The 14,556-nt window shown below is 35.3% G+C and overlaps 1 protein-coding gene across 1 annotated transcript in view; it reads left to right on the forward strand.

Annotated features, from left to right (window-relative positions):
• Cul3 (cullin 3) overlaps positions 1-14,556 on the forward strand; it is a 480,205-nt gene that overhangs the window by 340,711 nt on the left and 124,938 nt on the right. The window contains exons 11-12 of the mRNA XM_090411507.1: positions 7,351-7,458; positions 7,570-7,694. Coding sequence (XP_090267633.1) covers positions 7,351-7,458; positions 7,570-7,694 — 233 coding nt within the window. The remainder of the gene's footprint in view (positions 1-7,350; positions 7,459-7,569; positions 7,695-14,556) is intronic.

Genomic DNA, 14,556 nt, shown 5'->3' on the forward strand with positions numbered 1-14,556 from the left:
TAGGAAAGAACTTGACATTGTCGGCATCCAGGAATGCGTTAGCAGAGTTTATCTCAGGTGGTATGGTCACTTAAACAGAATGGCGAGGAAAGATTAGCAAAACAAGTGTTCTCTGCCAGGTTGGCAGGAAAAACGACCCAGAGGAAGACCAAGATATAGGTGGATTGATATGGTACAAAGTGCCTTTAAAAGTTTCTATAAAAAGTCCTTATATGGAGGCAAGTTTTTGTTTTCAGTCACTTGATTTAGCTAATCGTTGTGGGTTATGGTATCTAATCCAAACTTATCTCAACAGGAAAGTATCAATGTTTGAAAATTACTTTTTAATATCAATGAGATTTGATCATTTCCAGATATTATTTCCAAATGTTATTAAACTCTTTAATAATATCTGGAAATATCAAAAGATCCCAAAAGAATGGGAAACTGGAGCAGTAATAAATATTCACAAAAAAAGGTCCCAAGGACAAATGTGGAAATTACAGAGGCATTACTCTCTTAATAACAGCATCTAAACTATATGCAAACATTTTAAAGAACAGACTAATTAAATATACAGAAAATTATTTAGAAGAAGAACAGTGTTGTTTTAGAAGAGGGAGGGGATGCACAGATGCCTTTTTCACAATGCAACAGATCATAGAAAAAAGAAAAGAATTTAACCTGCCCACTTTTCTTCTATTTATTGACTATGAAAAGGCATATGATAACTTGAACAGAAATCTACTCTGGAAAATATTGCAAGTCGATAAAATACCTCCTAAATTAAAGCAATTAAAAGTCTATACAGAGAAACAAAAATTTCCAGATGGAACATTATCAGAACCTATAACTATATAAATAAAGGAGTAAGACAAGTTTGCGGCTTATCCCCATTCCTTTTCAACATTTATATAAACAGAATCCTAAAAGAATGGAAAACAACTGTCCAAGATGGAATTAAACTAACAAATAATAAACAGCTAAATACAATACTTTATGCAAATGATCAAGTACTAATTTTAAACTCAGAAGATAAACTCCAAATTGTAACTAACCATCTAAATGAAATAGTAAAAAAATATAAAATGAAAATATCTGAAACAAAAACAAAAGCTATGGCAATGTGTGGAAACACTATTCAAAATGTCAAAATTATGTTTAACAATAAAATAATAGAACAAGTTACAGAATTCAAATACTTAGGAAATATAATCTTGCAATACAATACAGAGGATGATCGGTTAACGAACATAATCCGTTCAAAGACTATGTTCGCTACCTGAATTGTTTGTTAACCGATCATCGATTTACCATAGATTTTTTATGGGAATTTGATTAATTCGTTTCGTTCTGCAGACCCAAAAAAAATAAATAAAAAATTATATAATTTCTTACTACGTTTATTTATAATAACAATAATACATACATACACAGTCATACATTTTCATCAGTCATGTTTTTTTTCCCGCTTGTGGGACATTAAAGAATCTGTCCAATGTCCATTGCTTTTCTCTCTTCTTCAGGGTTTTTCGGAAGTGATTAATAGCATTGTTGTTGTAGAGATTCCCAAGCTTATTGACTTCGACCTGGTTTGGGTGCCATTCTAAGACCGTTGTTCTGACATTCTCCCACTTCTTCCAAAGATCTTTAATAGCAGATGTAGGCATTGATCCTCTTTCGTCATCCTCTTTTTCAGAAGAAAACGCATCTCGCTGAGTTTCTTGGTGTTCTTCATTCAATAGTTCTTGGAGCTCTTCAATGTCATCTTCATTCACCTCCAATTCCAGATCTCTAGCAGGTGTCACAATTTCATCCATAATTTCATGGACATCATCTCCGTCTCCGTGAATGCAGGATGGACACAGCTTTCACCAAGCAGAATTCAACTGTTGTTGAGTGACTTCTGACCACGCCTTTTAAACGAGCCAGATAACTTCAAGAATATCAAATTTTTCTTTCCAAAACGTTTTTAATGTCATTGTTGAGGAGAACTGGCATGCTTCAAAACACCGACGAAACAGCGTGCGAGTACAATTTCTTGAAACCCGCAATAACCACCTGATCAGTTGGCTGAATCAACGAAGTGGTATTTGGAGGCAGAAACTGAACTGTTAGCTAGGGAAAGTCTTCCAGCAAATTATCTTCAAGATCTTTTGGGTGTCCTGGTGCATTGTCCAATAGTAACAGTGCTTTCAATGGCAATTCATTGGTTTGAAGGTAATCCTTGATGCTTGAGTCATGGATTACCTTCAAACTTTAAACAGTCATTTTTTGAAAAGAACCTGCGTGACCCATGCCCTTTTATTCAATCTCCACATCACTGGCAGTCTTTCTTTAATTATGGAATTTTTGTTGAATGCTGTAGAGTTCTCAGAATGATAGACAAGAAGCGGTTTAAGCTTCATATCGCCACTAGCGTTAGCTCCCAAAAGTAATGTCAATCGGTTTTTCATGGGTTTATGCCCAGGAATATTTTTCTCATCTTTCGTGATGTAGGTACTGTTCGGCATGCGCTCTCAAAATAAACCAGTTTCATCACAATTAAAAATTTGTTGTGGACAATATCCTTCTTTTTTTAATGAATTCTTGAAATTTGAGACAGAACTTCTCAGCTTCTTCTTTATCTGCACTAGCAGACTCACCGTGCATTACCACATGTTTAATGCCAGATCTCCTTCTAAATTTTGCAAACCATCCAGTGGTAGCCTTGAATTCTATCTCCTCATGTGACGAATGTGGAGTTTGTTTCTTCAGTTCTTCAAAAATTTCTCTAGCCTTCTCTTGAATGATAGTCATACTACTTACATCTCTTTTCATTTCCCTTTCTTTTATCCAAACTAAAAGCAAGCTCTCCATTTTTTCATGGATGGCACATCTTTGTTTCTCAGATGTGCTTTTCGTTGCTCCTTTAGCTGCTTGAGTCTTCTTGATTATATCTTTCTTAGCTAAGATTTTCCCTACTGTAGACCTGTTCAAGCCATACTGCCTAGCACTATCAGACATCTTCTGCCCACTCTCTACCTTGGCTATTATCTCTTGCTTGGTTTCTATGGTGAGTACAGTTCTTGACACTCCACTCTTTAAGCCCCATAATATTACCAGTTTTTTGTTGTTGTTTTTAATAAAAAGTTCAGAAAAGCACTTACAAAAATTCAGAGAACAGAAATCAACTAGGGCACAGAAAGGTTATGTATACAACTGTCAAAGTCTCATTCCAGAAACTGTTCATAGATGGCAGTAAAATACAGTTATGCAAATCTTACAAACAGTGTTGCTTCTTCTTGTGTTTGTTCTGTGAGATGTTCGTTATCCAAACATATGTTTGTTGTCCGAACATAAAAATCTTTCGCTAAAATGTGTTCATTGTCCGATTTGTTCGCAGTCCGAACTATTCGTTAACCAATCACCCACTGTACTGATTCACACTTGGAAGCAAGACTGTTTGTAAGATTGCATTATACATCTCCTTGCAGACATGTATAATGCTATGCATTAAGGGAAGGGCCATTACCCAGACCAGTTTTGACCTTCATTGAGGTCTCATCAGTGGGAGTCAGACCCAGAGGTGGTGATACTAAGCGGAGAAGTCATATTTACCTATACCAGTTGTTAAAGGGTGCCACACCCTATTATTAAAATTCTCTGGATTTTTGGAAGTTTTTTCACTTGGCTATGCTACTAATTATATATTGGATTTTATCCTTTATCCAAGTGTAAGCAAACAAAGTTTGCGCCTGAAGTACTTTCAGAACTGTAGGTAAATATGACTTCTCCATTACTTCAGCATCTACCACCACCAAGAGAACTATATCATCATCAGAACACAGATGAGTCAGAATCTTTAATTTTAACTCTTGTAAGAGTTAAAATCATGAAAAACTTCCTTTAAAGCAGATGTTAATAGTAAAAATGATAAGCCTTTTGAAAAGCATGTGACTAGCATATCTAAAATACACTAGTCACATGCCTTTCAGATGTTCATTGCCTTTTTCTGTTTATACAAATCTAGCACACACACACTAGAAGATATTTACACAAATAGTCACTATCACCCAGCCCAACAATACTATATCCTAAAAAAACACTGACTCACAGGGCTAGGGCTATTCATTCCAGTGATGCTGCTCTTTACACTGAACTGACCTACCTTTGGTACACATTTTTAGCATGGCTATAATCTCCACTCCACAAAAAAAAACAATAATTGCCCCCTTCCCCAATACACAAGCCCACAGCAAAGCTGTTACTATTTCTTATATCCAGGATGCATCTGAAATCATAGAGTTCTTAATAAACCATATATCAATCAGTCTTCATCTGTCACCTGAGGATGAACTTCATCCTTTATCACATCTAGGAGTATATGAAGTCATGTACTTAGGAACTGGCTTCCAAAATTCTGCCTATTTGCCATCCTAATTATGGCAAGTCAGGACTGACATGCCATATTTTTAGATACCCTTTCACACAAGATTAGATGATAGAAAACCAAAGTGCTACACAGAAATCATAAGTTGGGAAGATTATTTTTGGAATTAGCAGCAGCATCCATGAAACATTCCCTAGACCTCAACAGTTATGGCCGTATTAATTTACCAAAAATCTGGGAGACAGTCATTTTAATACAGACTTATATTGTACACCCACACTTCATAGAACCGAGTCTGACAATGTGCCAATAATAGTCAATTCATGATGAAGGAGAGAAAGAAATAAAGGATGTACGAATTGGTCACCAACATGCAAAATCACATGCTTTATACATAAATTTTCCAACTGTTGTACAAGAGAGAAAGCAGGTACTACTTATGTCTTAAGATGACTTCTCCGAAATCTTAGGAAAATTTATAGAGCCATATTTGTTAAGATTCGGAGTATGTTTCAAGACTTCTGTTGCTTCTAAGAACTATCTTTCTGACTTGTAAAAGCTTCTGTGCAGTACCTTTGTTTTCTTCCAGTTGATCCTGAATGCAGTGTCTGCTAGGCCTGACTTGCCATAGCAATAGTGCCAGATGTATCTTTTATGTGCACTGATGTCCACAGTTCTTCCTGTTTGACTGTAGTAAGCTTGATCACATGAGCAAGGTACTTTGTAGACTTCTGGATGTGATAAAGGAGAGATGCTGTCCTTGGGTGAATGGAAGAAAGTTACTAATTTGACACACGGTCTGAATACAGTTGCGTAGTTGATGTTTATTGAGAATTCTAGATATCTGTTCTGATGTGCCTTTAATGTATTGGATTGTGAAATATCAGCAGTAAGTCAATACATAATTATTTACTTATCTTTCTGTGTTCTGATATATTACCGTCAGAATTACTCAACATGTACGATGAACACATAAGCCTTTCTACACATTTGAGGACTTAATACTTATAAACTTCTCTTCATCTGACAATATACATGGTGTTCAAAATTCCAACTAATAACTAGTTGTTAGCTTTATGCATAGTGTGACAAACACTTAGTGCTCTGATAATTCCTAGTATAAAACTGGCAAAATATTGATGGCTAAATAAATAAATTCTGTGTTGTGGTTTAAGCCAATAAGAATACAGTTTGGTCCACTAAATCCCAAATTGCCATCCCATTCTTGTTCTTTCAGTATCCGGGTAGATACCTAACATGATGCACCACGAGAAGGTGAGGATTGGACATTAGCTCAGAAGCAATGGTCATTTCTCCACATTCCTTAAAAGGCTATGTGGTGGTTTCCTCCTAGTTATACACCTTTGACCTTAAGCATCCCGTCTTTTAAGGTATCTTTTGAGGCACTCTTTACTTTATCAATCCATCTACATCTTGGTCTTCCTGTGAGTCTTTTTCCTGCCAACCCAGCAAAGAACACTTGTTTTGCTAACCACCTGAGATTATTCCTGAATGCCAATAATAGCAAGTTTTTTTCCTAATACATGCATTTTTAATGAGATGGCATCAATGGTATCACATTAAAAAATGAAGATAGTAGGAAAGAACTTGCCATTGTTAGCATTTAGGAATGTGTTAGTAGAGCTAATCTCAGGTGATATGGTCACTTAAATAGAATGGGAGAAGAAGGATTAGCAAAACAAGTGTTCTTTGCCAGTTGGAAAAGGACCCATAACAAGATTTAGATGGATTGATACAATAAAGAGTGCCTTAAAGACAGAAATATAAGATCTGATAATGTTGGATTCTTGACAGTTAACAGATTCATTTGGAAGAAAATTATTGATTGGAAGTTAGTAATGGTATAACTTTTTCATGTAGTATTATCATAATTATCCTGTACCCCCCCCCCCCAAACACACAGAGTACATATCAGGAATTTGATGATGATGAAATAAATGAATATCATATTTGTTCCCTTTTGGCAATGTGAATTAAACCACAAAAATTCAGTTGTGGTTGAATTATTACCGAGGTTTCTCCATGTCACTGTTACCGCTAAAGTGCAGAAATCAGTTATTCTGCAGATTATCTAGGTATTGTGCAGATTAACTACGGTGATCCGTTAATGTGCGGAAAATTGTTTCATTTCTCAAATTACCTAGGTAATCTGCACATTACCTACTAGGCACTTGTTAAAGTGAAAATAAGATCTTTGCTGGAACAACAGCAACGTTTCTGTATGTTTAAATTAAGATAATGTTATTTTTGATATCTAAAGAATCAAATTAATACAATCAAACAATCAACAAATTAGTTGATAGAATCAATCATCAATCAATTAATATAATACAAGGAATCAAATGGTTTAAAATATTATTACAATTAATAAAAAAAACATGATAAAATTACGTTTACTTATTAAAAAACCAAACTAAAAGTGGAGGGAGAGGGGGGAAGGAGTAGGGAAAGGAAATGAGAGAAACAAACTTTTGAACTTTAACGATACGGAAGCCGTTAATGTGCACATTACCTAGGTAAAATGCGGAAAACTCTTGATTCCACACGTTAACGGTGCAAATCAATTAATCTGCAGATTAGCTAGGTAATGTGCACATTAACGGTTTTCGCACTTTAGCGGTAACATCACTATTAGACTGTGGGCTTGTGTCTCACTAGGGTAGATATTTGTAAAAGTCCTGTTTTAGGTGGTAGAATTAAGTCATTCAGAGATACTTGCAATCCTCACTGTAGCCAACTTGCAAGGAACCAAAGGAATAGGTCATTATAGTCAATCACTTGATGTTATTATCTTTAGAATAGTATTGATGCTAATGAGGTTTACCTGTGACATTTTGTTATAGTGAATGAATTCACCATATTGCTGTAGTGAGTTGGTCAACCATTTCAGAAAAAATTAAAACTTTATTTGTGAATATTGTATTCAGAATTTTATGGTTTTGATACATATTTATATGTTAATTGTTTTTAAATCATAGACAGAATGTGGATGCCAGTTTACATCTAAACTTGAAGGAATGTTCAAGGATATGTCAGTTTCCAATACAATGATGGAAGAGTTCAAGTCACATGTACAGACCTCGGGAGTAAGTTTATGTTGTAGCGTGAATTTAAGTAACTTTTTTAAATATGTCTGTCTGTTTTTTATTGTTTTTTTTTCTAAGATTTAAAATTTTGATTTCCCCATCTTCCCTTAGACCAATTTGTATGGAGTAGATTTAAATGTTCGAGTATTAACAACTGGATTTTGGCCTACTCAAGCAGCAACACCAAAGTGCAACATTCCAATGGCACCTCGAAATGCTTTTGAGGCTTTCAGAAGGTATGTAATTTCTGAAATATTTTTTTGAATTTCAAGTGTAGTTATATCATTCTTTGAAGCTTAATATTTGTTATTGTTGATTATTATTTATTTATTATTATTTTTTTACACTTTGATAGATGGCGGCACTGTTTCCTAACTAGTTTGTAGGAAGTGTGTGTTTCCCTTCAACCTAGTGGTTCGTGGGATTTTAATGCTACTTTACTAGAGAATTATTATAGAACAAGATGGTTTCCAAAAATTTCTTCCATTTTCGTACTACACATGTTACAGCACTTATTTGATATAGTTAAATAACATCTGCATAAATTAAAGAACAGAGATCAACAATTTTGAAATCAGACTTAATACCACTTTCCTACATAGTGTGATTGATACACATGATGAATAAGAGTGACGATAGGGTGCAGCACTCTTGTGTTACACATGATTTTAGATCAAACTATCTTTTTTAATGCAGGGGGATAGCTTGATGATCAAACTATTGTATTGTTTGATATGATGTTCCATTTACACCATGTAATTGTAGTGTTTTGAACAGCTTATCTCTTGGTATCATGTCATGTGTCTTTTTTTTAATCTAAGAACTTAAATGCACATCTTTGTAATGTTGTCATGATTTCTCATCTGTTTATCTTCTTACACAATTTTTCTGTTTCTCTTCTCAAGTATACCAGCATAAATCTTACCCAGAACACTCAGTAGGATTTTAATTCTTACATTCAATTTTATGTCTATTTTTTTTTAATAATTTTTATTTATTTATTTATTTTTTTTTTATTGATAGGTACTCTGAACTCCTCTGATCATCTGTAATTTGACCTCTTGCAAGTAAAAGTTTTACAGCCACTGTAAAAATTTTATACCCTCATAAGCCTCTGGTCAAATATCTATTCCAGCTGTATTTCAGATTTCTGATGGCTTTTTCTACCTTAAGTATTGTATGTATGTTTAATTGGTCCACTGGTTAATCAGGGTAGCCATTTTATTGGGACAAGTCTGGAAGAACAAAACAAAATGAGAGTATAACAAGAAGTTGCTTCATTTTATTTGACACAAAATACTATTTAATTGGGCCCTCCCAGTAACTTCTACTACATGGAGTGTTACAAAAATTAGGTAATCTTGCTTCAAAAATTTAGTGTGGATGATATCTACAATGTAGATGAAGCAGCTATTTTATGGCGCTGCATTGGATAGTTTCTGGTGTTATAAACATGTGATTTGGATCAAATAAAACAGTGGATTGTGTAAGTGTTATTCTGTTCAAATATGTTAGGAACTGATAGAAAAAAGTTGTTAGTTATTGGAAAAAGGGCCAGTGTAAAATTTTATATATATATTTATGATATATAATGAGTATAAATTTATTTTTTTGATTGTGTTTACTCCTCTATGATCCATTATCCTTTCCTTAAATCTTGGCTTATATTGTATTATTTATACTTGTTATTTCTTCAACTCTAAAATTTTGTCCTATACAATTCTTACAGACTCTATCCTTATTATTACCTCTAACCCTTGGCCGCTATTAGTGTATTGCTCACGTGTGCAAAACTATAGACAAAGGAAATGCCTCTGGCTAGAGCCAATTCTTTGTTAGTATAATAGTGTTAACCCTGTTTCAAATTTTGGAAAATTTATTTGTTTACGCTCTGCCACTAAAATATTATAGATAAGAAAAATTTCTTTATCTAAGAGCAAACACCTGGTATGCACACGATCCTGTATTATTCCTTTCCTTCTCTATTTCTAACCACAGTAATCGAATATATTCTTATTTCGCACTGCAGTCGTGACTATCCCCAATATATTTATGCATAGGTTGATCACTGATCACTAATCTCAATGCACCACTCATAAAGAGTGGTGCATTGAGATTAGTGATCAGGCAAGTTATTGGTTAACAAGAAAAAATTTATTCATTACTAATAAAGCAAGTTACAATTATTTTTCTAGACACTAACTTAACAATGTTGGTATGAAAGGTAAATAAGATAACTCGACATAACATGGACATTCTAGTTCCCTTACAACATGAAATATTATCAAACACTATTAAAATGGGATGTTCTTCTAATTACCTAACACTCCTAGATTATTTTCACACAATTATTTGTTCAAGAACTACCTGAAAATCACAAACTAAAATATTTTCACACTGCACTTTTCCAAGTTTTCTGACTCAGATCAATCATTCCCTATTCATGGTTAACTCCTCAAGTTCTACAACACTTCATAAATCACAATTCTAATTAGTCCCTTTTTCTGTCACAATCTAACTTTCTTTGTATACAAAAATTGAAAAGTTCTTACTTTACCAAGGTGTCGGGATCTCACTGGCTTATACTTGCGATCATCAATTGGAATTATACGGCTCGCGTTTTCTTCATCTGGTCCCTTTTCAACGAGGTTACCTGGCTGATACATTCCTTAGGTTCTTGCTTCTGGAAGGTAGATATACAAATACGATCACGATTCGTTGCCTACGATGTTCCCGAAGCACTGCTGCTAGTGTTGGTCCATGGGGTTCTGCATTTTCTTCTCGGCCTATGCTGACCTTTTGCTATGCCGAGACCTATATGCGCGTTGGCATTCTACTTGGCTGAATCACCGCTTTCATTCATCTCACCCTGACCTCACTGGAACGTCCTTTCTCCAGGAACGACTGAAACAGGTAAAAAGCAAAAAGCCGCATTTTCGTGTCGCAAAAAACTATATAACCCCCCCCCCTCCTCGATGACCTTCACGTGGCACCTCAGTTCCTCTGCACTCCATTCTGACGCTTCTCGTTCTCGTCCATGGGAGACCCCCCCTCACACACACAATGTAGACCTTTGCATACATGATGGCCTCAGGTCATGATTTAATCCTTTAATCTGTCTGGAGTTATACACCATTTACCTCAATGTATATTTCTTTGTTCTTATACAAACCCCTTTGTTTTTACAATATTCAACAAAAATTTAAATAAACATTATTTCCAATTTAATTCACATCAAATTTCTATATCAAGTATTTTTAATTGGATTTAGCTTACTTGTAAAATCTGTATAAAAGGTATTTATTTATAAAATTCCTTTCATTCACGATTTTACATCAGGCCTCAATGCTTTAAAGGATTAGAATGTAGAGTTTACCAGTTCAATACTATGCAAACAAAAGTGCATGGATGATATCTCAATTTTTTAAGAATTAGCTTATGAATTGGGATATGGAATTACAATGGAAATCTAGGGGTTTAGTTTCATTTCACTCAAAAAAAAAAAAAAAAAAAAGACAGCTAAACTCATTCAATTCCTACATTGTCATTCACTGATAAGAACTGTATGCATGTTTAATGTGTGTATAAATGAAATTATTTTATTGCAAAGACTTTAATTAAAGCCAATTCTTTAAGTTTATCTGTACCTCAGTAATTTTGTGTAAACTTATATTTTGTCTTATATACATACACTTTTTAAACTCTTGACATGCAACTTCATTTAATTGGGATGGCAGCTTGATTGGGCCAAATTATGCAATTCCTGATGTTGCCCAATTGACTGGAATCCACTGTATTTTCAGTTGCTGTTATGTCACTCCTTGCTTCATTTAGCAGTATTTCAAAGTAATTACTCCTGAGATCTAGAATTATCCTTACCAGTTTTTATGACACCTTTATTATCTGCTATTTCTTTTGTAGCTCTTTCCTTCCATTTCTGAGCTTTTTCAGTAGCTTTCAGAAAACTTTTGCCATCTTAATGATATTTAACTTCTATATTCCTACCACTGTCTTTCCATGACTTTTGTTTAATAATTACTTTTACCCATTGCTTTGCTTTCTTACACTTTTCTCTGTATACTCTGAATACATGCTAATTTATTTTCTAAAACTTTCAATATACTTTCTTCTTTTCCATGAAGAACTCAGGAGACAGGTTGCGGGTGTAACATGGAATGAGGAGTTAGCTGGAAAAGAGATCAATGCAGCTTGGGGGATTTTCAAAAACTATCTAGTAGATGCAATGTCTAAATGTATTCCAAGGATGAGAAGGTTAAATAAGGTAAATGTGAGATGGATGAATAAAGAGATTAAGCATGCGATACAGAGAAAGAGGGCATTGTGGAGGCAGCATAAGAGAAGTGAAATAACCAATTCCATGAGGTCTACAAAGACCAGGCAAGGAGGGTGACTTGGTTGGTGAAGGGCTAAAGAGAGGTATGAACAGCAGTTAGCTAATGAAGCCAAAAAGAATCCTAAGGAGTTCTTTCGATATGTGACCAGCAAAAGAAAGAATGATTTTGGGAGGATGACATTGATTGGAGAAAATGGTATAAAGACAGCTGTTGCAGAATGTGTGGTGGAGATACTTAATGAGCAGTTCATAAAGGTCTTTCAGTCTTGTGAATGTGACTTCATGGAGAGATTGAGAGCAGTAGATGATGGGGAGGAGAGACTGACTGTAAGTGAGCAAGAGGTGTATGGGGAGTTGAGTAAACTAGATGTTAATAAGGCTGTGGGACTTGATAATATATCACCACATATTCTGAAGGAATGTGCCAGGGAGTTGACACCTGCCTTGACATATTTTTTTAATAGGAGTCTTGCACTTGGTCAAGGTTCCTAAGGAGTGGAAGGAGGGTAAGATTATGCCACTTCGTAAAGGAGGTGATCGAACTCAGGCGTCAAATTATAGGTCTATCTGTGTGTCAGGTGTTGTGATTAAGTTGTTGGAGAAGCTCGTGAGAACTAGGATCTAGAGTTGGGTTGACAACGATGGTATTATCTTTGATGGACATGCTGTCCATTTGCTAAAGGGAGGTCATGTTTTAGTAATCTACTTACTTATTACAATAAAGTGACTGCTTCCTTGGACAGAGGACATGGATACACAGTAATAATACTTAGATTTCGCAAAGGCTTTTGATAAAGTACCTCGCGATAAATTGATAGTCAAACTAGAGTAGATGGGGTTGGATATTAGATTAGTGCATTGGATTGGAGACTGGCTATCTGATAGGTATCAACAAGTTGTGTATGGGGAAGTGATATCCAGGAAAAGGAAAGTCACTAGTGGAGTGCCTCAGGGGTCTGTTTTAGGGCCATTACTGTTTAACTTGTATATTAATGATATAGGTGAAGATTTGGATGGAGATATTCAGTTGTTTGCAGATGATGCAAAGTTGGGACGAGCCATGAAGAGTAGTGAAGATGTTGTGGCCTTGCAAGAAGACTTGAATAAATTGAGTGATTGGGCACGGAAATGGGAATGTGAGTTCAGTGTTGCAAAATGTAAAGTTTTAAAATCTGGAAAACAAAGATGGGATGCAGAATTTATGCTTGGTGAGGATATATTGTTGGAGGTAGAAGAAATAAGAGATCTGGGGTGATAGTGGATAAGGATCTGAAATTTCGGGGACATATAGCCAAAATTGTGAAGACAACACAAAGGCTTCTGATAAAGTACCTTGCGATAAATTGATAGTCAAACTAGAGTAGATGGGGTTGGATATTAGATTAGTGCAGTGGATTGGAGACTGGCTATCTGATAGGTATCAACAAGTTGTGTATGGGGAAGCAATATCCAGGAAAAAGAAAAGTCACTAGTGGAGTTCCTCAGGGGTGATGTGGAATGATGTGGAAGACACTGATGTGTAGAAGTAGGGAGATGCTTGTTCCTTTGTATAAGGCTTTGATTAGGCCACACATGGATTATTGTGCCCAGATTTGGTCACCTGGTTTTCAGAAGGATGAAGAGATGTTGGAAAAGGTCCAAAGGCGACTGACTAAAGTAGGTTCTGACCTCTGGAATGGCGAGTATGAGGAAAGATTGAGAAGATGCAATTTGCAGAGTCTGGTGGACAGGAGAAAGAGGGGAGATATAGAGACCTACAAGTTGGTAAGGGTCAATGCTGGAGAAGCTCTACAGAACTTCTCCAGCATAAATAGTGGGAGATCGGGGAGAGAACCAGAGGTCATCCCTGGAAACTGTATAAAGAAGGTGTGAGTAGGGGGAGTGAGAGGCAGGTTTTTCTCATGCAGGGTTATAAATTGGAATGCCTTGCCTGAGAGTGTGGTGTCTGCAAGGAGTTTGAATGTGTTCAAGGTATGGTACGATGAGCTGTGTGTGTGATAAAAGGACCTCCCAGATGAGGTCTTTGACTCCATGAGGTCTTGGTGTAATAATAACTATTTAACTTCCTGAGTCCATCATGGAATTCTGATTTTTCTTTTTTTAGCAGACAATGTTATTATAACTACTGGCTTAATATAATAAGTCGACAAATATTTCCCTAGTTGAATCAGTGGTTTCTTTGAAACTTGCTACTGCTGAGTCTCCAAGATTTAACCGTGTTCTCAAACTTTTTTTTTTTTTCATGAATAATATTTTTGTATGTTTGAGGCTGTAGTTCACCTCTTAAAAAGCTGCTTGTGACTGTTTTTAAAACCTTGTACATATTTTACTTTTTGGTGTGAAATTAATTTTTATTCTATTTTTAAAACTAGTTTTATTTCAAATCTTTTGTATACTCTTGTATCCTGAATCAGCATAATGATATCATTATCAATAGTACTTTTCTTATTTCTTTTGTAATCACATTCAGTTAACCATTTAATTAAGTAATATACAAGGAGCTGTTTACATGTACCACCCATCATGATACACCTGGGTGCAAACAGGAACTAATGAAAAGAAGTCACAGATGTGGGAAGGTTTGCTTTGTTTCATGCTTCCTGCCCCCTCCCCCAACACAAACACAAGAAGCACAAACTGTATAACAAAACAGTGCTGCATATGTGAAAAAGATGCTAAGCAAAAATATTAGTATTATTAGAGACTTCCAGGGTGTAAGGAATTTATCAAGAGAGACTGCACAT

The sequence above is a fragment of the Typopeltis vanoorti genome, chromosome 21 (assembly GCF_054136105.1).
Source record: "Typopeltis vanoorti isolate ZY-2024b chromosome 21, IOZ_Tvanoo_1.0, whole genome shotgun sequence".
Classification (NCBI taxonomy): Eukaryota; Metazoa; Arthropoda; class Arachnida; order Uropygi; family Thelyphonidae; genus Typopeltis; species Typopeltis vanoorti.